The sequence below is a fragment of the Lacerta agilis genome, chromosome 15 (genome assembly GCF_009819535.1).
Source record: "Lacerta agilis isolate rLacAgi1 chromosome 15, rLacAgi1.pri, whole genome shotgun sequence".
Classification (NCBI taxonomy): domain Eukaryota; kingdom Metazoa; phylum Chordata; class Lepidosauria; order Squamata; family Lacertidae; genus Lacerta; species Lacerta agilis.
In genome coordinates, this window is record NC_046326.1 from 39,672,132 (window position 1) to 39,697,479 (window position 25,348).

Below are 25,348 nucleotides of genomic sequence, written 5' to 3' on the forward strand. Positions count from 1 at the left end.
GAGCACAATTCAAAGTGTTGGTGCTGACCTTTAAAGTGCTAAACGGCCTCGGTCCAGTATACCTGAAGGAGTGTCTCCACCCCTATTGTTCGGCCCGGACACCGAGGTCCAGTGCTGAGGGCCTTCTGGCAGTTCCGTCACTACGAGATGCCAAGTTACAGGGAACCAGGCGGAGGGCCTTCTCGGTAGTGGCACCGGCCCTGTGGAACACCCTCCCACCAGATGTCCAAGAGAAAAACAACTACCAGACTTTTAGAAGACATCTGAAGGCAGCCCTGTTTAGGGAGGCTTTTAATGTTTAATAGATTATGGCATTTTAATGTTCTGTTGGAAGCCGCCCAGAGTGGCTGGGGAAACCCAGCCAGATGAGCGGGGTATAAATAATAAATTATTGTTATTGTTATTATTATTATGCATAAAGGAGAGAAATGACTTGAGGTTGTGCAAATACTTAATAAAATTAACTGTCAGCTATATCAGAATAGGTCTCTGGGCAGGCTACATTGTAAAAATTAAATAAAAATTTATCTTAAAAATGAACAATGTAAGTAAATATTTGTTGTTGTTGTTGTTCAGTCGTGTCCGACTCTTTGTGACCCCATGGACCAGAGCACGCCAGGCACGCCTGTCTTTCACTGCCTCCCGCAAACCCTTGCTATAGGTAACCCTGCAGAAAAATGGAAGACAATGGGGACTAGTATCTTTAACTCAACTTGAAGGTCTCATCTCCAAAAAAAGAGGAATAGCAGATCCATCCGAGATTGATATCAACTCTGAAGATTCATTGCACACACACATACACTCAAAGAGCTCAATTTAAGCTGTCAGATCTTTATAAAAAGGTACAAAAAATATTTCTTACTCAACAAAAGGGGGTGGATATTTTACAACCAAAAACACACACACACACACACACACACACACCAGTATATACAATATTGCAATGAATATATTCTTTAAAAGGCTTAATAAAAGCTTTATAACTTCTTGCTTGAACAGTTCACCCAATGTGAGTGTGCATTTTTAGAAAAAGGTTGCAATGTCATAGGCCACTTTCTAAGCCAAATACCAATAGATGAACAGTGCTCAGAAGCAGCATAGGCAAGAACCATAAATATTTTTAATGCACTCATTTTTTAAAAGGTGGCTCCCCGCCAGGGTTTTGTCAAGTGGCCTTCTCTTCTGATCGCAGAACAACAGTTTGATCAATTTTGACATGGAAAACTGTAAAGTGGCTTTTGCCCTGGGGGGGGGGGGTCCTTGCAAAAGAGACAAAAGAGGAGGAGGGCATATGAGAGAGGGAAGTGTGAAAGTCTCTGTATGAGAGAGGAAGGTTTGTGTGTGGTGTAAGAGAGACGAGAAGTCGGGGGGGGGGGCTTGTTTGAAGTGTAGTTGCCTCCTTAAAAGATAACTGATTTGGCCTCAACACGGCAACCACCACAGCATTTGCAAGCGCTTCTGAGCTACGAGCCAACCCGCTGGGACTGTTAACTAGAGCTGTCCCTTTGCAGCTGGTCCTTATATACACAGTGTTGTAGCTCCACCCACTCAAGGTATCAGGTGACACAGCTTGAGCTCCCCTGGGTCCTACCTTCCCACTGTCTCTATTCCCCCAGCTCTAGCTGTGCAAATTCAGGTAAAACAAGTGTACATTGCGGGTGGCAGGGATGGAGGAGTGCTGCCGGTGCAAGTCAGCCGCAGTTTCTAGGTTAGCTCGTTTCCTTGGAAGAGGTATTTAATTCCTGCAGTCTCTGCTGCTTCCTTTCTAAGAACCGTGCCCGAGCATCACTTATGGATTGGTTATCATTCCTCTTCTCCATTTTCTTTGCAGACTTGTCTGTCGCTTCTTCTAAAAGAGAAAGAGGGAAACCACACACTAGAAATCAATATTGCAAAATGCAGGATTTCTATTATTATTATTATTACTACTACTACTTACTACTACTACTACTATCATTTATAAATTTATATACTGATTATGTTCCAATATGGCTTCTATGCTGTTTACCACTATAAAATCAATCCATAATTAAACTGCACAATAACATTAAAACATCCTAACTTAGAAAATGGTTATTTTCACTGTATATGTTTTAAAAGTAACAATTAAAACAACAAAATCACCGGCTCACTTGAACAGGTGTGTTTTGAGGATCTGGCGGAATGCCAATAATGATGGGGCCACTCATATTCCAGCAGGGAGGGCATTCCACAACACCAGTGGGAAAAAACGCCTCTCTGTTACAACAAGCTGATAATCATCAGGCCAAGGCAAAACTAACAAGGATGGAGAACATTTCTCAGCCCGAGGGCCACATTCCCTTTTGGGCAGATGCTCTGTCCATGTACTTCAGCCCTTCCCAAATTAAAATCATAAAATACAACTACCAACTAAAAGGGGCGATTAGGCATTTCTGCCTGGGGACAACTGTCTCTCCAGCTTTGGTTACTGTGAACCATGCAACAAACTACAGGCACAGGAGATGAAAGACTGTTTATCCAGTTCAGTTTCAAAATCCACATTGGCCAGCCCAGGGCTCCTTTGGAAAGAAGGAAGGAAGGAAGGGATATCTATCTAATAAATAAATAAATACATGAAGTAGCCAATAAGATTTAAATAAAACAGCAGCACAGAACATCATTGCTACAGGAGGGAGAAGAGCCACTCAGCCAAATGTCTGGCTAAAGGGGTGCATTGTAAACAAACATCGAAAGGCACAGGAACATCTACACTCAGTAACATCTACACTGACAAGCAGTGGCTCTCTCCAGTTTCAATCAGAGGCCTCTCCCTGGCCCCACCTCATGCCTTTCGCTTGCAAGCCTGATACTCTACTACCGATCGCGCAAGATGCAACTTTGGAGGGGATGCCATTCCACTCCACCACCTGGGGCCACCACAGAGGAGGCCTGGCTCGAGCTTACCATTCCGCTTCTCGAGGTCCTCCTTGTTCCTCCACTTGGCCACCTCCTCCTCCGTCACCTCCTCCCGGGCCATGCTGCTCAGCTCGTAAGCGTCGATCTTGTGCAGCCGGGGCAGCAGGTCCTGAACCCACTCGTAGCGGACCGGACACACCATCCTGACGTAGACCTTGGAGGTAACGAGGACATCATGGAAGAGGATCCATTCCAGCTGGGCTTCCTGATCACGGAGCTGTGGGAGATATGTGTGCTTTGCAAGTTATCAGAAATGCTTCGTACAAAAGGAGCTTCCTTTCAGGAAGGAGACGGCTATCGATGGCCACTAGCTATGATGGCCATGCTCTGCCTCCACAGTGACCTCCCGTTATTCCTGAGCTACATTGCCCATCATTCCTTATCCCTGATGCTGCTGGCTGGGGCTGATGGGTTGCAGCAAGTTCTGGGGGAAGCCTTTCTCCCTCTCTCAAAATAACAGAACCCAAACGGGGCCATCTGAATGCCTGAAGTTTCAGGAAGACAAAAGGAAGTAGTTCTTCGCACACCTGAAGGAGCATCTCCACCCCCATCGTTCTGCCCGGACACTGAGGTCCAGTGCCGAGAACAGCCTTCTGGCGGTTCCCTCGCTGCGAGAAGCCACGTTACAGGGAACCAGGCGGAGGGCCTTCTCGCTAGTGGCACCGGCCCTGTGGAACGCCCTCCCACCAGATGTGAAAGAGAAAAACAACTACCAGACATCTGAAGGCATCCCTGTTTAGGGAGGCTTTTAATGTTTGGTGGACTACTGTATTTTAATATTTTGTTGGAAGCTGCCCAGAGTGGCTGGGGAAACCCAGCCAGATGGGCGGGATATGAATAATAAATTTGTTGTTGTTGTTGTTGTTGTTGTTGTTGTTGTTGTTGTTGTTGTTGTTGTTGTTGTTTAGTCATGCCCGGCTCTTCGTGACCCCATGGACCAGAGCATGCCAGGCACTCTTGTCTTCCACTGCCGCCGCCTTCTTCTTCTTCTTCTTCTTCTTCTTCTTCTTCTTCTTCTTCTTCTTCTTCTTCTTCTTATTATTATTATTATTATTATTATTTAACTAAAACAGTGGAATTGGCTCACACAGGAGGGCAGGGATAGCACCGATTTGGATGGCTTTAGAAGAGGATTGTACAAATTCATCGAGGACAAGGCTATCAATGTCTACTAACCACAATGGCTCTGTTCTGCCTCCATGGCTGGAGTTGGTAATGTTTCTGAATGCCAGCTGCTGGAAAGCGCCAGAGGGGAGAGTTGCTCTTTTGCTCGGATCCTGCCTGTGGCCTTCCCAGAGGCATCTGGTTGGCCACTGTGAGAACAGGACGCTGGCACAGATGGGCCACCGGCCTGATCCTGCAGGCTCATCTCATGTTCATAAAGAAAGGTACGCCATGGTAAAAACTGAAGAGTTAAGCACGTACTGAACTGGCAGCTTCCCGACTTCCTGCCTTAAGGGATATCCTTGTTATATCCACCTAGATGTCAAGTAACTCCTGTGCGTCTGGCCACAGGGACCCTGCCTGTATGGTGAACGATACTGCCATAGCTCAGTGGCAGAACACCTGCTTTGCCTGCAGAAGGTCCCAGGGTTCAATCTCTCATGCCCCCGAGCCAGGTGGGCAAGAGTGCCCTTGTCTGAAACCCTGGAGAGTTTGCTGGTGGTCAGGTCTGACTCAGTGAAAAGCTAAATAAGGTGTAAGTTGCCTCGTGCCGAGTCAGACCACTGGTGTCCACCTGGTTCAGTGTTGTCTCCCCTGACTGGCAGTAGCTCTCCGGGGGTTTCAGGTAGGAAAACATTCCCAGCCCTACCAGGGGATGCAACTGGGGATTGAACCTGGGACCTGTCTCTTAAAAAGACTATTTACCTAGTCCTAGACCATCAAATAAATCCAGGAATGCAGAGAATCTGCTTGGCTGGGCTTTCTTCTTTATCTAAAGAAAGGTTTAACCATTCAATCCCCCCACCCTCCCCAACAATTATTAACAGAGGGAGGGATCTTACGGCCGACGAAGGGTGAATGTAGACGGTGCTCCCGTGGCCGTCCATGGTACAGAACGACTTGCCTATGGATCTAAGGGCAAAAACGCAAGAAGAGGTTGAGGCAGATAGCAACACCCTTTCCAAAAACCAGCCCGTACAGCACCACACACTGAAAGGGACGATCACGTTTCCTTGACTAACGCTGATAGTCTTTGCCTTGGGACTTTTGTTATTTTAACCCCTGCGCAACTGTACTCATTCTACATGTTTTATATAGCTTTGTTTCCCCCCCCCTTTAATTTTCACCTGCTGTTATAATTGTCCTATCTGTTTTATTTACATTACAAAATGAATCAGAGTTGGGAGGGACCTTGAGGATCATCTAGTGCCAGGGGTCAGCAAACTTTTTCAGCAGGGGGCCGGCCCACTGTCCCTCAGACCTTGTGAGGGGCCAGACTATATTTTTTGGGGGGTGGGGGTGGGGAATTAACGAATTCCTATGCCCCACAAATAACCCAGAGATAACATTTTAAATAAAAGCACACATTCTACTCATGTAAAAACACCAGGCAGGCCCCACAACTAACCCAGAGATGCATTTTAAATAAAAGGACACATTCTACTCATGTAAAAACACGCTGATTCCTGGACCGTCCGCGGGCCGGATTTGGAAGGTGATTGGGCCGTATCCAGCCCCCGGGCCTTAGTTTGCCTACCCATGATCTAGTCGACCCCCTGCAATGCTCAGCTGGTTGGAGCGTGGTGCTGATAATGCCAAGGTGGCCGGTTCGATCCCCGTATGGGACAGTGGCATATTCCTGCATTGCAGGGGGTTGGACGAGATGATCCTAAGAGATCCTTCCAATTCTACAATTCTATGATTCTATGAGCTTATAGTCTTAACCTCCAATAACATGCTTTTTGACAGAGCACTGCAGCCCTATAAACCAGTGGACTCCTTTTACGCGGTCTCCACTCAAAAACATCACCGAGCCTTTACTCTGGTACGTTTAAATGTCCTTCCATCACAGCAGTTCTGGAGGGGAGGTTCTCCAAGAAATTCCCTGTCATCAACATAAGGTAAAGGGAAAAGTAAAGGACCCCTGAGTGGTTAAAGTCCAGTCGAATTCGACTATGAGGTGCAGCGCTCATCTCCGCTTTCAGGGAGCCAAAGACAGCTTTTCTGGATCATATGGCCAGCATGACTAAACCGCTTCTGGCGCATGGAACACCGTGACAGAACACACGGAAATGCCGTTTACCTTCCTGCCGCAGCGGCACCTATTTATCTACTCACGCTGGTATGCTTTCGAACTTCAGGAGCTGGGACAAAGCAATGGGAGCTCACCCCATTGCATGGATTCAAAATGCTGACCTTCTGATTGGCAAACCCAAGAGGCTCACTGGTTTAGGCCACAGTGCCACTCCTTTTCCCCATTAACGTAAATGCCCGTGTGAATCTAGACAGGCAGAAACGGTAACTCATGTCCCTGTGTGTTCTTCTTTTTATCATGCTATAGGTAAGATTTTTACTGAAAACCTCTTTTACGGAAATTCCCAGGATGATCACGTCCATTTTCTACTTTTTTGGCTCCTTTCGGATCAGAACGCACCCATCCCTCTCAGGGGGAGTGAAACATTGTGCAGCTGCATGCAAAATTCAACAGGGACTCATTTCAGCAAACTTAAAAATCTTGTTTTCCATGCCTGGCATCCCATAGTACTATACAGCTATTAGTAATTTTTATGGATATAGTTCTGCTTGCTATTATTTTCCAAAACTGTACAGAATTTATTTCTGGATATTGGTAATTGACCGTAATAAAGAGATTTGATTGTTGAACCCCTTACCTCCTAGCAATATTGGCAAAATAACCTGCACAGAGACATCTTCTCAGGATCTCATTCCTGGAGCCGTCAAAATGCTCTCTTGGAAAGTCTGGTAGCTAGAGAGAGAGAGAGAGAAGGAACCAAAAACTGCCTTACTCAATCCGATGGAAGGTCTTTCTACTCTAGGGTGAGCAACATGGAGTCCTCCAACTCCCATCAACCTCAGCCAGCTTGGCCAACCGCTGGGCATCATGGGAGCTGTAGTCCATCAGTATCTGGAGGGTGCCATGTTTGCTACGCTTGTTCCAGGCCAATCCTCTATTATTTATTTATTTTTATGAAGTTTATATTCCCCCTTTTCCACCCAAAGGCATCCCAGGTGGCAAACCCACAAGAAAGCTAAGCCATTTTAAAAACATCCCCCAAACAATTCCCAGGCACATGCAGACTAGGAAATATCTCTGCTTAAAAGCCGTCTTGGAAGAGGAAAGTCTTCAGGTTGCACCAAAAAGACAACAGAGATGATGATGATGATGATGATGATGATGATGATGATGATGATGATTATTATTATTATTATTATTATTATTATTATTATTATTATTATTATTTTATTTATTTGTACCCCGCCCATCTGGCTAGGTCCCCCAAGCCACTCTCGGCGGCTTCCAACAAATATTAAAATACATTAAAATGTCACAGATTAAAAACTTCCCTAAACAGGGCTGCCTTCAGGTATTTTCTGAATGGCGTCTGTCTAATATTTAAAGGGGAGGAAACGCCAAAAGAACACCAAAGGTCTGCTTCATATTTTGTCTGGAGTGAATCTCCTGATGGGATGGTATTTTCAGGAGTGCAGTCATCGACCGGGCATATAAGGGGACGAGACAATCTTGCAGGTATCCTGACCTCAAGGTGTGTGAAACCAGGTAACTGCAAGCTAGTGCCAGCCAGATTCCTCAGTCCACCCCCCCCCCCACGGGCCAATTTTGACAATAAGTAAAGAGTACAAGAGATAGGAACCTAAACGACAGCTGTGAAATCTCTGGTGTGTGAAACACTAAATTTGTATTTTGGAATGACTGCTTTAGCAGGCAAAACCAAATACAATCAGGAGTAAGAAGCGTGCAGGATCAGGCCAAACGCCCATCTGGTCCAAAGCACTCTTCTCACTGCGCACAACCAGATGCCAAGGGGAAATCTGCCATCCAAGTTGGGGGCCATCACTGCCTCTTGTGGGAGTGAGTTCCACAGCGCTAACTCTGCGCAGCTCCTTGGGGCAACCTACCAAGGACCCCTACGTGGCACTACCCCCCCCCCACCCCCGCCCCAAGACCCCTGCCCCAGGTAGGCCCACCTGCTTCAGCTTGCTGGTGATCTCCCAGAGCTGCCCTTCCACACTGAACGCCAGCTTCAGCGCTCTCCAGTGGACCCAGTTATCCCGGCACCAAGCAGAAGGGGACTTGCTAAGCCAGAGGAAATGGGAAATAAGCAAGATCAACAAAAGCTGTTGTTTTAAATAGAACATGGGAAGCTGCTTTCTGCAAACCAAGATTCCAGTCCTCAAGGTTCTGAATTAAAGGAAGGTTTAATAAGAAAGGAAGCCGCCTTATACCAAGTTCATCTAGCTCAGTACTGTCTACACTGACTGGCAGTGTCTTTCCGGGGTTTCAGGCAGGGGTCTCTTCCCTACCTAGAGATGCCAGGGTGTTTTCCTGGATAGAAGATGTAGTAACATGTGTGAGGAAATTAACATGTGTTCCTTCACCCTCTTTTCCTTCTGGCCCTGCCCACTGCTGGCATGTGGCCCCTGCAACGTTGCCCAGAAGGGAATGTGGCCCCCAGGTTGGGCAAAGGCCCCACGTCCCTAATATCTACCCCAAAAAACCTTGAACTCAACCCTACTTACAACCCTCTGGCCATCTGCTATTCTGGCACTGAAGCACCAGAGGAAAATTCTTCCAGGTATTGCTGTACTACAACACCCATCGTCCTGGACCAGGGGTCAGCAAACTTTTGCAGCAGGGGGCCGGTCCACTGTCCCTCAGACCTTGTGGGGGGCCGGACTATATTTTGAAAAAACAAATATGAACGAATTCCTATGCCCCACAAATAACCCAGAGATGAATTTTAAATAAAAGGACACATTCTACTCATGTAAAAACACCAGGCAGGCCCCACAAATAACCCAGAGATGCATTTTAAATAAAAGGACACATTCTACTCCTGTAAAAACACCAGGCAGGCCCCACAAATAACCCAGAGATGAATTTTGAATAAAAGGACACATTCTACTCATGTAAAAACACCAGGCAGGCCCCACAAATAACCCAGAGATGAATTTTAAATAAAAGGACACAATCTACTCCAGTGATTGCCAGTGTGGTGTAGTGGTTAAGAGCAGTAGACTCATTATCTGGGGAACCGGGTTCGCGTCTCCACTCCTCCACATGCAGCTGCTGGGTGACCTTGGGCTAGTCACACTTCTCTGAAGTCTCTCAGCCCCACTCACCTCACAGAGTGTTTGTTGTGGGGGAGGAAGGGAAAGGAGAATGTGAGCCGCTTTGAGACTCCTTCGGGTAGTGAAAAGCGGGATATCAAATCCAAACTCTTCTTCTTCTTCTTCTCATGTAAAAACACGCTGATTCCCGGACCATCCGCGGGCCGGATTTGGAAGGCGATTGGGCCGTATCCGGCCCCCGGGCCTTAGTTTGGGGACCCCTGTCCTAGACCCAATAGCTGCACAGACGGACTGATGGGAGTTGTAGTCTGACAACACCTGGAAGGCACCAGCTTGGAGAAGGTGACCTGGAAATGGGGCTAAACATCCCCGCTTCCTACCGATCTTACATTCTGCCCGTTTTGCAGCCAACTCCCCTCTTGGGTACCTTGCTTTGCACTGTTCGAAGACATTCAGGAGAGTCGCAAAGTCGTTGCATCCTCCAGCTTGTGAAGACAGCTCTTGGTGTCGGAGTTCAGCTTCTTTCTGAGCCTCAGGATCACCTAAGGAAATATGGTGGCGGATGCAAGGTAGTCTTTCTTATGTATATCCAGGATGGGAATAAGATGGAGATAGTAGCCAGGTTTCTGCAGCACGCAATGAGGATTCGTGAGTGTTATACAAGTGTTAGATGCAGATTTTGCTGAGTGATTTCATTGTACAGAACCTTATTGTAATCTTGTTTATATGCCAATAAAGGTCTGAAAATTTGAGAAGTTGGATGAAGTTGGGCATCAATATCTTTTATTCCAAATTTACAAGTGCAATCTAATGCTTTTGGGGTACTTTCAGGCTTCTATCATCGTTTCCTGGGTCAGGTGCAACAGGAAACAATGGTTGAGTAACCCAGGAAGTGTTCATTTATTATTATTATTATTATTATTATTATTATTAGACATCCTAATTTTTATAACAACATCCGAAAAAGGTCCAAGACAAACGCTTAGCTACAGCAGTGTTTTTCAACCACTGTTCCGCGGCACACTAGTGTGCCGCGAGATGTTGCCTGGTGTGCCGTGGGAAAAATTGTGTTTATTTGATTCCTATTCAAGAGAATTACTTTATATATAGTCAATATAGGCACAGAGTTAAATTTTTTAACATTTTCTAATGGTGGTGTGCCTCGTGATTTTTTTCATAAAACAAGTGTGCCCTTGCCCAAAAAAGGTTGAAAAACACTGAGCTACAGAACCTGTCACGAGAATTAGCAGTGGGGAAAGGGGGAAACTGTGCCTCTGGGCATAGGCAGAGTGATATCCCTGTCACTGTTCAGTTGCTACAGGCCAGCTTGTGGCTAGGGAAAGGAGGTAGCTGTGAAGGCACAGGGCAGGTTTTCAAGTTTGGTTTTTTAAAACTGGGCACAGATAAATGATTAAGTAGCCCCCCATCCGCAGCAGCTCCCTTTCAAAGGCACCGCTACCATGCACTGCCTTTTACTGCTGAGCCAAAGAAACCCAAAGTTAATGTGTTACAGAGATTGCCCAGCACCACCAGCGAATATGGGGAGGACCATCAAAGGACCTTTGTCCTCGGACAACAATCATTCCAATTCAAGCATCACTCCACACCCCAGCCCTTTGCCTATTTTGTCATTTCCACGGCCATTACAGGCCTCTGCCATGACGCAGAAAACAGCTATTTCCCTCAGTGCTTCTCAGTCTAACCTACTTCGCAGGGTTGTTGTGGGGACTAAAAAAGGATGGAAACACAGGTGCCACCTTGAGCTATCAGGAGTTGTTGACTCAAGCAGGACCTTCCACTCACACAGACACACCGACACACCCCCTTTCTGTTTTCTTTCTCCATCTGATACTTAACATTCCATGTCTACTAAACATGCTCACATTGGCTAGGATTTGGGGGGAAGGGAACTCCTTTTCTTTTGTTTTAATAATAGCCTTTTGGACTTCCATAATCCCAAGAATTTCCCTGAGCATACCAATATCCCTCTCTTTAATAATAATAATAATAATAATAATAATTTATTTATTTATTTATTTATTTATTTATACCCCGCCCATCTGACTGCGTTTCCCCAGCCGCTCTCGGCGGCTCCCAACGTAATATTAATAATAATAAAAAGCAATCAAACATCAGTCATAAAAACTTCCCTAAACAGGGCTGCCTTCAGATGCCTTCTAAAAGTCAGATCATTGTTTATTTCCTTGACATCTGACGGGAGGGTGTTCCACGGGCTGGGCGCCACTACCGAGAAGGCCCTCTGCCTGGTTCCCTGTAACTTCGCTTCTCGCAGCGAGGGAACCGCCAGAAGGCCCTCGGAGCTGGACCTCAGTGTCTGGGCAAAATGATGAGGGTGGAGACGCTCCTTCAGGTATTCTGAGCCGAGGCCGTTTAGGGCTTTAAAGCTCAGCACCAACACTTTGAATTGTGCTCAGAAACATACTGGGAGCCAATGTAGGTCTTTCAGGACCAATGTTATATGTTCTCATAGAATCCTAGAGTTGGAAGAGACCACAAGGGCCATCCAGTCCAACCCCCTGCCAAGCAGGAAACACCATCAAAGCATTCCTGACAGATGGCTGTCAAGCCTCCGCTTAAAGACCTCCAAAGAAGGAGACTCCACCACACTCCTTGGCAGCAAATTCCACTGTCAAACAGCTCTCACTGTCAGGAAATTCTTCCTAATGTTTAGGTGGAATCTTCTTTCTTGTAGTTTGAATCCATTGCTCCGTGTCCGCTTCTCTGGAGCAGCAGAAAACAACCTTTCACCCTCCTCTATATGACATCCTTTGATATATTTGAACATGGCTATCATATCACCCCTTAACCTTCTCTTCTCCAGGCTAAACATACCCAGCTCCCTAAGCCGTTCCTCATAAGGCATTGTTTCCAGGCCTTGGACCATTTTGGTTGCCCTCTTCTGGACACGTTCCAGCTTGTCAGTATCCTTCTTGAACTGTGGTGCCCAGAACTGGACACAGTATTCCAGGTGAGGTCTGACCAGAGCAGAATACAGTGGTACTATTACTTCCCTTGATCTAGACGCTATACTCCTATTGATGCAACCCATAATTGCATTGGCTTTTTTAGCTGCTGCTAAAAAAGAAACCCTCTTGTTCTCAACTGCTGCTGGCACTCAACTAAAAAAAAAGAAACCCTCTTGTTCAACCTTTCTTGAGAAACCCTCTTGTTCTCAACTGCTGCTGGCACTCAACGCACAAGTTCGCTATTAGGAGGGTGCCTTTTTAAAATTTAAAATTTGCAGGGCTAGATAGAAGTCACGTTTTCTTGATGCAAAATAATGTGGGTTACCTAGATGCACAAGCTTATCGTCATCATCACGATCCAGAGTACAACAACCTTGGCTAAGGCCTCCAAAAGGAATGATCCTACCCTAAAAGGACAGTCTTCAGGGGAGGAAATGTGTGTTCTCTGGCTCCACAGCTGCCAACAGCGGCCACCCCTTCTCCCGTCCTACCTGGTCGAATGAACACCTTTTCCACTGAGAGCATGGCTGCGATTGGAAGCATCAAGTCTTCGCAGCCTAGAGAGGCAGCCTTTATGACAGCACAAGTCAGTTTCGGAGGCAGGGGGAACCGCACCATGAACTCGCCCAGTTGGGTCACATAGCCTCTCCTAAATTTTGTGAAGAGAGAGAAGACGGGTGGCGGGTAGTTAAGGAATGAGGGTTAATCCGGAAATCTGGTTATCCTTCCGTTAGCCAAACATTAAGCCCTAGGCATGTGATCCCATTCCACAAAGTGACATCAGAGGCGTCACGTGACCCACTGCATAAAGTAGCAAAATGACATCAGAGAAGTCAAGGCGCCACCCACTTCTGCCCCAATCGTCATTTTATTTATTTACTCTACTACTGAGTTACAAGCAAAGTTGCAACTGCTTGGGAGCAGAAGAAATTAGCAGTAGAAAGAACTTGTAAGTCTGGAAGCAGACACATTATCTCGGGGCCTCCTACCTTTACAGACCTAAGAGCACATTTGGATTTTTGAGCAGGCGCACCACTCCCTCAGGTCATTTCTCACCCCACTCCTCCAGATCAGCCCACCCGCATCCCAACACACACAGTTCGCTTCGCCAAGAGATCTGGGTAACCGTCAGATTCAGCAAAATGAAACTGAGCTGTGAAAAGCGCATTGGAGCTGAAAGAGGAATTGGGAAAGAGAGAACTCTTCCAACTTCCTCCTTCAGCTCTATGAACTATTCAAAAGAGGGAAAAAGTAATCACACTCACCACCCCACAACTAAAGGGACACTTGAGCTGGGTGGGGGGGCCCAGAGGCTTCCTGGGTGGCAGGGGAAGACTTCATGGGTGCTATTGCACCATCCAGGTGGCCCCTGTACAACATATGCTCTGTTTTAATCTGCTGCTGTTGTTTCTATTATTATTATTATTATTATTATTATTATTATTATTATTTATACCCCACCCATCTCCTGGGTTTCCCCAGTCACTCTGGGTGGATCCCAACAGATAAATATTTTTATTGATTTTTAATTTCAAGCAACGCAGGGAATACAGAGCTTAGCAGTTTTTCGGAAAGAAAAGGAAAATATCAGCTGATGGCTATAATATTAGATCATAGAATCATAGAGTTGGAAGAGACCACACGGGCCATCCAGTCCAACCCCCTGCCAAGCAGGAAACACCATCAAAGCATTCCTGACAGATGGCTGTCAAGACCTCCAAAGAAGGAGACTCCACCACACTCCTTGGCAGCAAATTCCACTGTCCAACAGCTCTTACTGTCAGGAAGTTCTTCCTAATGTTTAGGTGGAATCTTCTTTCTTGTAGTGTGAATCCATTGCCACAGTAAAAGTTCCATGTGTCAATGGAGAGTGAAAACCGGCAATCTCTTGTTTTTTTCTGATTTGTAAGGTGGATGCGAGGTTTTCTTTTTCTTTTTGGCAGGTAAACATAATTTAAGCAAATTACAGGGGAAACAAACATACAGTCATACCTCGGGTTACAGCCGCTTCAGGTTGTGTGTTTTCAGGTTGCGCACCGCGCCGAACCCGAAAGTACCGGAACGTGTTATTTCCGGGTTTCGGCACTCGCGCATGCGTAGAAACACAGAATCGCGCTTTGCGCATGCGCAGAAGCGGCGCTGCGGATTGCGAACGCTGCGGGTTGCGAACGTGCCTCCCGCACGGATCACGTTTACAACCCGAGCGTCCACTGTACGTACGTAGGTGCTTAAACTTACCGGTCAATAGCACTGCATTGATAAAGCTCCTTGAGAGCTTCCAGAATACGCCTCTCTTCTGGGCGATCCAAATAAGGAAACCTAAACAGAAAATGGGGGGAATCGAATCACCAAAGGTTGTGGGATCCCTTAAAAAGAAGTGAAACGAGTCAGTGATGATTCATTGGGCAAAAGACTGGGAGAAACTTTGGAAGGAAGGAATGAAATTTACGGCATGCACATCAATAAAAGAAAACATGCTAAAAATGATGTATAGATGGCATATTACCCCAGTTAAACTAGCAAAGGTGTATAAGTCTGATAATAAGTGTTGGAAATGTAAAGAAAAAGTCGGTACATTTTATCATATGTGGTGGGAGTGTAAGAAGGTAAGGGCTTATTGGGATATGATATATCATGAACTGAGAAAAATGTTGAAATATACTTTTGTTAAAAAAACCGAAGCCTTTTTACTAGGTATTATAGGTACAGACATTAAAAAGCAGGATGTTAAACTTTTTCAATATGCAGTGACTGCGGCTAGGATTTTGATAGCACAAAGGTGGAAACAAGAAGAAATACCGACAAAAGAAGCCTGGACAATGAAATTAATGGAATATGCAGAACTGGACAAAATGACGGGAAGAATCCGGGAACAGCAGGACCAGAAATTCATCAAAGACTGGTTAAAGTTTACGAACTATTTGACTAATAATTTGCAATTGAATACGTTAATAGGACTTCAAGAAGCTCTGTAGTTAATGTGTAGAAATATTATTGTAATTATGGTAGTTAAAGTGAGTAAGAGATATATTATATTATAAGCAATGGTAGACTAAAGAAGTATATTATTAAGATATTAATCTGAATGCCATGTGGAAGGTCTGAGGGAAGTCATGGCTATGATAGCCAAAGTTGATAAATGAATGTGAATGTATATTTTATTTTTTGTAGTAGTTATAGCATAAAATAATAAAAATTATTATTAAAAATATAAATAAAAAGAAGTGAAACAACAAGATCGCCAACTCTCTTCCCTTCCCCACCCACGTGGCTCCCCGTTCAGCTCGCTGGGCTACCTGATGACATCGTGGATAGCAAGGCACTTCAAGGTCAGGATGACAGACGTCAAGCTGGTTCGCCTGATCTCTGGAACCATGTGGTCGGGCATACACTGCTCCCAGAATTCCTTGCTGTACACCCGGTAGCACTTCCCAGAAGATGTCCGTCCGGCTCGGCCAGCTCGCTGCAATGCTTCACTCCTGAAAAGAGGATCATTAACTAATGATTATCAATATACTGGAGGCTAACTAAATAACTTAGGTTTCAAATATGTGAAAGACCGCCTCCTTCCCCACAGGCCCTCTCAAGTGTTAAGCTCAGCAGAGGGGGCCCTATTGGAAGAAACAACAAAAATATTGTTTTGATAACGCACAGCCCCACACTACTTCAAAGAACAGAATTTGGAAAGAGAGAAAAAACAGGGTTCCCTTTCTGTGTAAAAGATGGGGGCTGGATCCGGCCCAATCACCTTCTAAATCCGGCCCGCAAACGGTCTGGGAATCAGCGTGTTTTTACATGAGTAGAATGTGTGCTTTTATTTAAAATACATCTCTGGGTTATTTGTGGGGCATAGGAATTCGTTCATATATTTTTTTTCCAAAATATAGGCTGGCCCCCCACAAGGTGTGAGGGACAGTGGACTGGCCCCCTGCTGAAAAAGTTTGCTGGCCCCTGGTATAAAACAACAGGGTCCCCTCCTTGGCTGAGGGTTTTAAGCAAAGGGTGGCCGGGTGTCTGACAGGGGCACAGCAGTTGCAAGATTCCTGCCACTGACCAGAGGGTTGAATTGCACGGCCTCTGAGATCCCTTCCGAAATTCTACAAAGCCAGGATAAAATGGAATGCAGGTCAAATGAACAGAGATATATGTGTGAAGTTATATTAGCAACTAGCAGCAATGTTTCCATTGCTCAGGAAGTCAAAAAAACTCATTTTTAAAAATCAAGGCAGTCGTAAAATCAGTGGTTAAGATCAGCAGGGTTTCGAAAGGTTCAGTCTCCCATCGTGATTCAAAATGGTACCCGAACTAAGACAAAAACCAACTGCATGATTTCAGGAAGCATCACAGAATTGTAGAGTTGGAAGGGGCCCTGAAGGTCATCCAGTCCAACCCCCTGCAATGCAGGAATCCTCAATATGCGGTTTCCGTCCAATTTGAAACCACCGCGCCCCCTGCTTAGCTTTGCAAACGTGCTGGCAGTTTTACCGCTGCATGAAAATTTTGATCATGGTACCTTAAGAGGTGTGTCTAAATGCATAGCTAGCAGACCCACAACTTTCCAAAATATATAATAGATACAAATATATAATAATACAATGGTAATAATAGTTACTACCAACCAAAAACCTGAACCTGAATTTGCTTATTTCCTCTGCCCTCCCAACCCATTTTCCTTTTGTGTCGTGCCTTTTTAGATCGTAAGCCTGCTGGCAGGGGCTATCCCAAAAAATGATGGCTCTGGTAGCCTTCCTTTTGGCTGAAGAGCAGAATATAATAAATAAATTATTACAGGTAGGTAGCCGTGTTGGTCTGCCATAGTCAAAACAAAATAAAATAAAAAATTCCTTCCAGTAGCACCTTAGAGACCAACTAAGTTTGTTCTTGGTATGAGCTTTCGTGTGCATGCACACTTCTTCAGATACGAAGAAGTTTGCATGCACACAAAAGCTCATACCAAGAACAAACTTAGTTGGTCTCTAAGGTGCTACTGGAACGAATCTTTTATTTGATTTTGTTTTAAATAAATTATTATTAGTTGTAGCAGCCTGTTGAGAAATTACAGGTTTTATAAGAAAGGCCGTTTCCTCTAAAATGGGGGGGGGGGAACAAACCCCACAGTACCTCAAACTTACTTGGAAATGGGGACAACCTCCAACGTGTCCAAGCCCACTCTCGGGTTGTGGTTTAACTGCTTCACGAACCCACTGTCCACCACGTACCTTAAAGAGAAGCTCAAATGTGATCCATGCATTCAACCATCACAGCAAGCCTAATTTCACATCAGCCCCTTAAACCAGCAGCGAGGAACCTTTTGCAGCCTGAATACCCCATTGCCTCGTGGGCATGCTTTTGGGGGGTGGAGCCACATGTGGGTGGAGTCAGAGGTGAGCGGAGAAACAGAAGCGACTCTTAATTCTGTGCAGTATGGACCTATCTGTACCATATACATCTAAAGCGGTATCCTGCCACCTCAAACTGCCATGGCTTCTTCCCCCAAAGAATCCTGGGAGCTGTAGTTTGTTGAGGGTGCCAAGAGTTGTTAGGAGACCCCCATCCCAGAGTGGTTTAACAATCAGTCCCTCTTCCCTGGGAACTCTTTTATTTATTTACTTGCAAATTTATAACCCTTATTTTCGTAAAATGCGACAGCCAGTGTGGTACAGTTGTTAAGAGTGCTGGGCTAGGACTGGGAGACCAGGGTTTGAACCCCCACTTAGCCATGAAGCTCACTGAGAGAACTTGGGCCAGTCATGGTCTCTCAGACTAACCTACCTCACAGGGTTGTTATGTGAATAAAATGGTGGAGGAACCATGTGAGCTCGTAAGGCGGGGGGTGGGGGGGAGGTTGGCCTGTCATACATATCCAAAATAGAAAATTCTTTTCAGTAGCACCTTAGAGACCAACTGTGTTTGTTCTTGGTATGAGCTTTCGTGTGCATGCACACTTCTTCAGATATGAAGAAGGTATCTGAAGAAGTGTGCATGCACACAAAAGCTCATACCAAGAACAAACACAGTTGGTCTCTAAGGTGCTACTGAAAAGAATTTTCTATTTAGTTTCGACTATGGCAGACCAACACGGCTACCCACCTGTAACTGATACATATCCAAGTCACCCAACGCTCTGTTCTCAGGCCTCTGCCTCATTCTCCTGGTCAAAAAATACCTTGAACAGCTCACCTGATTCCATCAATTGTCAGAGAAGTTGCGGCAATATTTGTGGCCACCACACACTTTCTGATTCCTGGAGGAGGGGGGAGGAATATTCTCCTTTGTTGATCTGGGGGGTGGAAAAAAAGAGTTGCAGAGACTTTGAAACAGACGCCTGTCATTAGTTCTTCAAATGGGGTCATGGGGAGGAGAAATGAGGCTATGCCAAGGGATTCGCCATTTTGCCCAGTCAACCTGAGTTTCAGCAAGGCACTGCCTGGACAGCTCCAAGTCATAAGGACTAGCAACTTGGTTTGTAATGAAAGTTGAGATTCTCAAACAGCAGAACTCGGACTCACCTGTTGGCATGGAGCCATATAATGGCAATATGAGCAAGCCTTCAACGGAGCGATCCCTCACGTCGAATTGGTAATCGATAGACTCTGCCTTTTGGAAAAGCAACTCGCAGGTTTTCTCAATCTCGGACTGGCCTAAAAACAAAAAAAGAAACAAGGAGGTCTGGGGGGGGGGGGCGCAGAGGGAAGGCTCCAAAATTGCAAGCCTGTTTTTTTATTTAAAAAAATTGTCTAGCTTTGGCCAGATTGTGTTCTGAATTTGGAGCAAACAAAGCAAATGTTTTTGCATTGGGGCAATAAAAGCTTCGCATTTTACTAAAGGGGTAGACTTACATTCTCTTTCTCTCCCTCCCTATTTCAAACACAGGGAAGAGAAAGAAGTTATGGAACTGTACTTGCCTTTTACAGCTACTGGAAGTCTTATTCCAGGCCTAGCTTTCAAGTGCTAAGAACTACCGTATTTTTTCGCTCCATAAGATGCACTTTTTTCCTCCTAAAAAGTAAGGCGAAATATCTGTGCATCTTATGGGACGAATGGTGGTCCCTGGAGCTGAATTGCACAGGGGCCAAAAGAGGATCATGCTTTTTATTAATATCGTAATTTCACCATCAAAAGTGGTTATTCTGCAGGGGAAATGCTCACCTGTTAGAAAAACCAGGATGTCTCCGGCTGAGCCGCTCAAGTGGATATCCAAGGTGACTTTTACAGTCTGAAACGAGCAACATTAATAAGATTAGGACTGGCTGAAAATAGATCCCCCCTTTTCATGCAAAGCGTTGGAAGCAGTTTCCCTTCACACACACACACACACACACACACACACACACATGTACTCATGGCCTTCCTCTGCTGTAAAAGCCAATGCCAATGTGGGGGAAACTGTACTTTGCCAGCTGAGGCTTGGGGTTGTGGGCAACCCACAGTTCCTTCACAGGCTCAGAAATGCTCTCCAGCAGCCTGGGGGAGCCCACAGACCCGGCAGAAGCTGCTGATAATGCAGAACCTGTTCCTAGCCGTATAAGCTCCACCCCTTGATCTGCATAGCCCCACCTCCAAGTTCTATTTTGCAGCCACACCCCATCATAACTTAGAAGAGACGGGAGAAATAATGCATTCATTGACACTTCAGAAGTCCTGGGATGCATCCTGCATTCACCAAGGCCACATTCACCCATCTACAGCTCTATAGAATCACTTTAAAAGAGTTATAAAGGTAAAAGCAAAGGGACTCCTGACCATTAGGCCCAGTCGTGTCCGACTCTAGGGTTGCGGCGCTCATCTCACATTACTGGCCGGCGTACAACTTCCGGGTCATGTGGCCAGCATGACTAAGGCGCTTCTGGCAAACCAGAGCAGCGCACGGAAACGCCGTTTACCTTCCCGCCGGAGCGGTACCCATTTATCTACTTGCACTTTGACGTGCTTTCGAACTGCTAGGTGGGCAGGAGCAGGGACCGAGCAACAGGAGCTCACCCCGTCGCGGGGATTTGAACTGCCGACCTTTTGATCAGCAAGCCCTAGGCTCTGTGGTTTAACCCACAGCGCCACCCGTGTCCCTGCAAAAGAGTCATAGCTTGCCCCAAATAATTTGGGGAGCTGTAATTTGTTAAGGGTGCTGAGATTTGTTAGGAAACCCCTATTCCCCGCACAGAGCTAAGATTTTATTTATTATCATTATTTATTAAGTTCCCAGGGTGGTTTAACAACCAATCCCTCTTCACAGAGAACTCTGGGAATTGTAGCTTGGCGAGGGGCACCAAGAGCCTCCTAACAACTCTCAGCACCCTTAGCAAACTACAGCTCCCAGAATTCTTTAGAAGCCATGACTCTTTAAAGTGGTATCATAGTGTTTTTTAGATATACCAAGTCAGTGCAGGAGATGGCGATAAGCCTTTGTAAGTCTAGCCATTTTCCTTGGTGACCTCGTGGAGGACCATAATGCAGTGGTAAAACACTTAAAAGTTTAAAAGGTTAAAAAAAAAGGTTTAAAAAATCCTTAGAATAAAGATTAAAACCTGTATAGGTAAACACTGAGAACGGCTGTTGAGTTCCCTTTGAAACCGATTTACAATTCTTGGGTCCCCAGAGAATAAACCAACACTAAAAAGGGCCTTGCCCCCTGATAAATTAGATAGCTGCCGAACCAACACCACCACTATCACACAGGAAGAAAAACAAACAAACCCCAGTTAAACCATTAAAAGAGCCTGCGGAGCTCAGCCAAGTACGACTTTTTCTCGACGCCACCTTGGCTGGAAGTCCAGAGGACCATAATGAAGAAACGATGATTAGATGTGGTTTTAATCCACTTCTAAAAAAGATTAACAGACAAGGTGGGAGCAGCCAGAGATTGTTAAAGCATTGGAAAGATGCTTTCCTCAACTCAAAGTTTACAGGACTGAACACAGGAAACAGATGTACCAACTCAGAACACTGCTCCATTTTGCTCAAGGTTGTCTACACTGCTTGCCAGCGGCCCTCCGAGCTTTCAGACACCAGGACATTCTCAGCCCCTACCTGGAGATGCTGGGGTTGAACTTGGGAGCTTTCCGCAAGCGAGGCCGGTGCTGCTTACCGCTGAGCCACAGCCATTCCCAATGCCACCAGGAAGTACCTCTGTAACATATGCAGAGCCGTCAGCATCCCTCGGGCCCACGAGACCACAGAACCTCTCTTCCACCGGATAGTTCCTTCCAGGAATGTCCACCACCGGGCAGTGATTGAAGAATTCGGAGAACTTGTCCGTGTCCAGAGTGGCCGACATCACCACCACTTTCAAGGGCCTTTTCCTCTCCGGCGGCTTCTTCCCTTGAAACATTTGCTTCAGCAGGCCAAACAGGATATCCTGGAAGCGGGAGGGGATCCAAGCACCTAGTCATCATTAAATTCCCAGGGATGAAATAAGAGGGTCTTCCCTCTTACAAGCCTTCCACCCAGACACACAAAAAACCCACAGCCTGCTGCATCAGGCCAGTGGCCCATCTAGTCCAGCATCCTGTTCTCACAGTGGCCAACCAGTTGCCCACAGGGAACCCTCAAGCAGGATTCGAGCACAACAGCACTCTCTCTCCTCCTGTGGGCTCCAGTAAGTGGCATTTGGAAGCATTGCTTCCTCCAGCCGTAGAGGCAGAACATAGCTATTGTGGCTAGTAGCCACCGATAGCTTTTGCCTCCGTGAATTTGTCAAGTCGTCTTTCAAAACCGTTCAAGTTTGTGGACATCACTGTCTCCTGGGGAAGCAAGTTCCATAGTTTAACTGGTCCCTACGCGAAGGAGCAATTTATTTCCTCTATCCTGAATCTTTCATCTGCATTGGATGTCCACGTGTTCTACTGCTGGGGAGATAAACTTTTCTCTAGCCACACTCTCGATGCATAATTTTACAAACGCCTTTTCCCCAATCTAAAAAGCCCCAAATGCTTTCACCTTTCTCCCTAGGGGAGTTGCAACCTCCCTTGGATCATTTTGGGTGCCATTTTCTGACCCTTTTCCAACTCTACAATGTCCTTTTTTGGAGGTGAGGCACTCAGAACTGTACACAGTGTCCCAAACTATACACTTGCTTCCCCTGACTAGTCTCCTGAAGGCGATTTCTAGGCGACCAAGTGAGCATCTCTTTATAAGCCCATCCTGGCTTAGTTACCCACCGTGCTCAGACTCCGCTCGTGAGCTTCGTCAAGAATGACGATGCTGTATTTGGTGAGATGTGGATCTGCCAGGATCTGCCGTAAGAAGCAGCCGTCCGTCATGTATCGGATGGAAGTATCCTGTGCGGTTTCAAGATCAGGCATTTGGTTAGAGCACATGTGGAGAACCTTTCTCAGCCCGAGGGCCGCATCCCTTCTGGGGGCGCCGCATGCCGGTGGAGGGCAGGGCCAGAGGCAAAAGTGGGCAGAGCAACAAATGCACATGGTTGTCAGGGCCCCTGGCTGGATGCCAAAGCGTGGCGGGAGGCTCCAGCTAAGGGACCCCCTAGCGAAACCACAGTGGAAGAAGGCTCAGACCCAGAGGAGTGGTGGTGAGACACAGAAGAAAGATCAAAAGAGGAAGAAAACTGGGAGGTGGAAGACACAGGAGGCTTGAAGAAGAGCCAGACGCAGGGAGCCCTCCAAGAACAAGACTGGGTGCAGAGGGACACACCTGGAGCTCAGAATCTGAAGGAGAGGACAGATGCCGCGACAGCTTTACAACAGCTTCCTGATCCCTCTGTCTTGAGCTCCCCTCCCCCTTTGACTCAAGAGGCAGCGGGGGGGATACAAGATAAAGTTTGATCAGACTGATTCTGACTCGTACCTCCGAGACACATTCATCAAAGCGAACCTGATACCCCACGATGCTCCCTAAAGAGCAGTCCAACTCCTCCGCCACCCTCTGAGCCACGGACGTGGCAGCCACTCGCCGCGGTTGTGTCACGCCAATCGCCCCGTGCTTGGCGAAACCTACGAAAGGGAGCAGAAGGACTTGTGAAGTTGCACAGGAAGAGGAAAGAGACTGACTGGATTAACAACCCTTAAAAAGAAAAAAGAAAGAAGCAGCAATTCATTATTTTATTTGGGATTCTCCGGGCATGAGAAGTTTGTCACATGTTTCTAAACTCAGCCAATTTCTTTGTTTATTGGCTGCATTCAAAAGTGATGATGAAAGAGGGGTGGGGAACCCCTTGGAACTCTCCCCAGACCACAGCCCTCACGAGCCCTACTTTGCAACCTCATTGCGTGTTTTTGCCTGGCTGGAAATGTGTCCTTGAACTCTGATTATGTCTCCTGCTTGTCTGGATAAAGGACACAGACCCCTCTGGACAGAGAGACATGTGTAATCCACATATTTTGCTCTATAACTCCCATCGGTTCCAGGAGGCACAGCCATGCTGCCGGGGGCTAATGGGATTTGTATTCCAAAATGCAATATAGGAAAATAAACATAGTCACTGCTTTTACCATATAGAAAAATATATGATTACCCTCTTCAAATAAGTATTTTGGAAGCTGGGTGGTTTTACCACTGCCCGTTTCGCCCGTCACTACAATAAATGAGTTATCTCGAACGGCCTCAACTAATTTCTTCCGGTATCTGCTGATTGGCAGAGAGGCAAAGCCCAGATCATCTCTCCTTTCTCCTTGGTGCAATTTGGATTTTCGTTTCATCTGTACACAACAGCAGGGCTAAAGAGAGAGATATAAACATGCCATGATCAGCGATGCAACTCCAGATGTCACCTGAAGGCCACAATTCTAAATAGACTTATTTGGGAGTACCGTACTGAGCACAGGAGTATTGGGAGCTGTTTGTTTGTTTGTTGTTTATTACATTTATATCCCATCTTCCCTCCACAGAGCTCAAGCATGCTGAGTGGGGAAGTGGCACCTGTTGGATGTGTTTGTCAACAAGCTCAGAATCAGCTCAGTGAAAAAGAAAAGAGGGAGGCAGCCCTACACACACCCTCTAGCAGGAAGTGGCCTGATACAAATAGTTCACCATAAGCAATGAGGAACTGACAACTCTCCAGTTCTTACTGGGCTACAATTCCTTTTCCCCTCCGCCACTGACCATGCTGGCTAAGGCTGATGGGAGCTGGAGTCCGGCAACATCTGGAGCACCGCAGCTTCCTCACGCCTGCTCTGACTGGCAGCGGCTGCCTTAAGAGTCTCAGATCGAGAAAGTCTGTCCCAGTCACGTCCGACCTGATCCGTTGTTTTTTTTAAAGGCAGATCAGCTCAGTGAAAAAGAAAAGAGGGAGGCAGCCCTACACACACCCTCTAGCAGGAAGTGGCCTGATACAAATAGTTCACCATAAGCAATGAGGAACTGACAACTCTCCAGTTCTTACTGGGCTACAATTCCTTTTCCCCTCCGCCACTGACCATGCTGGCTAAGGCTGATGGGAGCTGGAGTCCGGCAACATCTGGAGCACCGCAGCTTCCTCACGCCTGCTCTGACTGGCAGCGGCTGCCTTAAGAGTCTCAGATCGAGAAAGTCTGTCCCAGTCACGTCCGACCTGATCCGTTGTTTTTTTTAAAGGCAGATATTGAACCTGGGACTTTTAATAATTGCAAATACCCGCCCTTCACCCTAAGGTCCCAGGGCGGATTACACAATATTGACAAGAGTTTTAAATCACAAAAGGTTGCTCCTAAATATAGAACATCTCCAGTGCCCAAAGTGTTTATGGGCTCTACCCTCTGAGCAAAAGCCCCCCTTCCCAAACCATTGGGGAGGGGGGAGAAACAGGAGCCCCCACCCTTCTCCCTCCCTGAGCGCACACACCTTCTACAGGTAGAGAAAACCACGTGGCCCGGCTGGAGGCGACTCTTCCCCCCCCTTGTTTTTCCTCTCCCAACTCAAAAGCAGCAAGGAAGTGGCGCGCGCCTATGACGTTGGCCGTCCTCCCTGCACAAACCACGCCCACCTCACCAAGCCACGCCCACCGCTTCATCTCCTTGCATCTTGCTGCCGGGACGTTAGCGATGCCGCGGCTCTTTCGTGCTCGGCAATTGCACTTTTTGGGCGGGGGGGGGGGTGCGAGAGGGACGCTTTGCAAAAATGACCAGGCAACCCATAATATTCTATTGGGATTTTGAATATCCTTACTAGTTAGGGATGTGCTTTGCACGCGGAAGATGCCCGGTTCAACCCCACCGGCA

At 46.5% G+C, this 25,348-nt stretch overlaps 1 protein-coding gene across 2 annotated transcripts; it reads right to left on the reverse strand.

Moving 5' to 3' along the window:
• Positions 1–1,472: 1,472 nt before the first annotated feature.
• Positions 1,473–23,888, reverse strand: DHX40 (DEAH-box helicase 40). Of its 2 annotated transcripts, XM_033171966.1 has the most exons (17): positions 23,668–23,888; positions 23,001–23,146; positions 22,355–22,474; positions 21,322–21,552; positions 19,350–19,416; positions 18,710–18,841; positions 18,381–18,480; positions 17,333–17,419; positions 15,497–15,679; positions 14,439–14,519; positions 12,692–12,849; positions 9,641–9,755; positions 8,110–8,218; positions 6,774–6,868; positions 4,944–5,013; positions 2,926–3,154; positions 1,475–1,849 (listed from the first exon to the last, which is right to left on the reverse strand). In XM_033171966.1, exons 1-17 carry the CDS (start codon positions 23,849–23,851, stop codon positions 1,710–1,712), a joined length of 2,247 nt encoding a protein of 748 aa, XP_033027857.1. In that variant the 5' UTR covers positions 23,852–23,888; the 3' UTR covers positions 1,475–1,709. The 2 variants fall into 2 exon arrangements, with proteins under 2 accessions (XP_033027858.1, XP_033027857.1); XM_033171967.1 differs by lacking the exon at positions 22,355–22,474 and having other exon boundaries at positions 1,473–1,849.
• Positions 23,889–25,348: the final 1,460 nt, after the last annotated feature.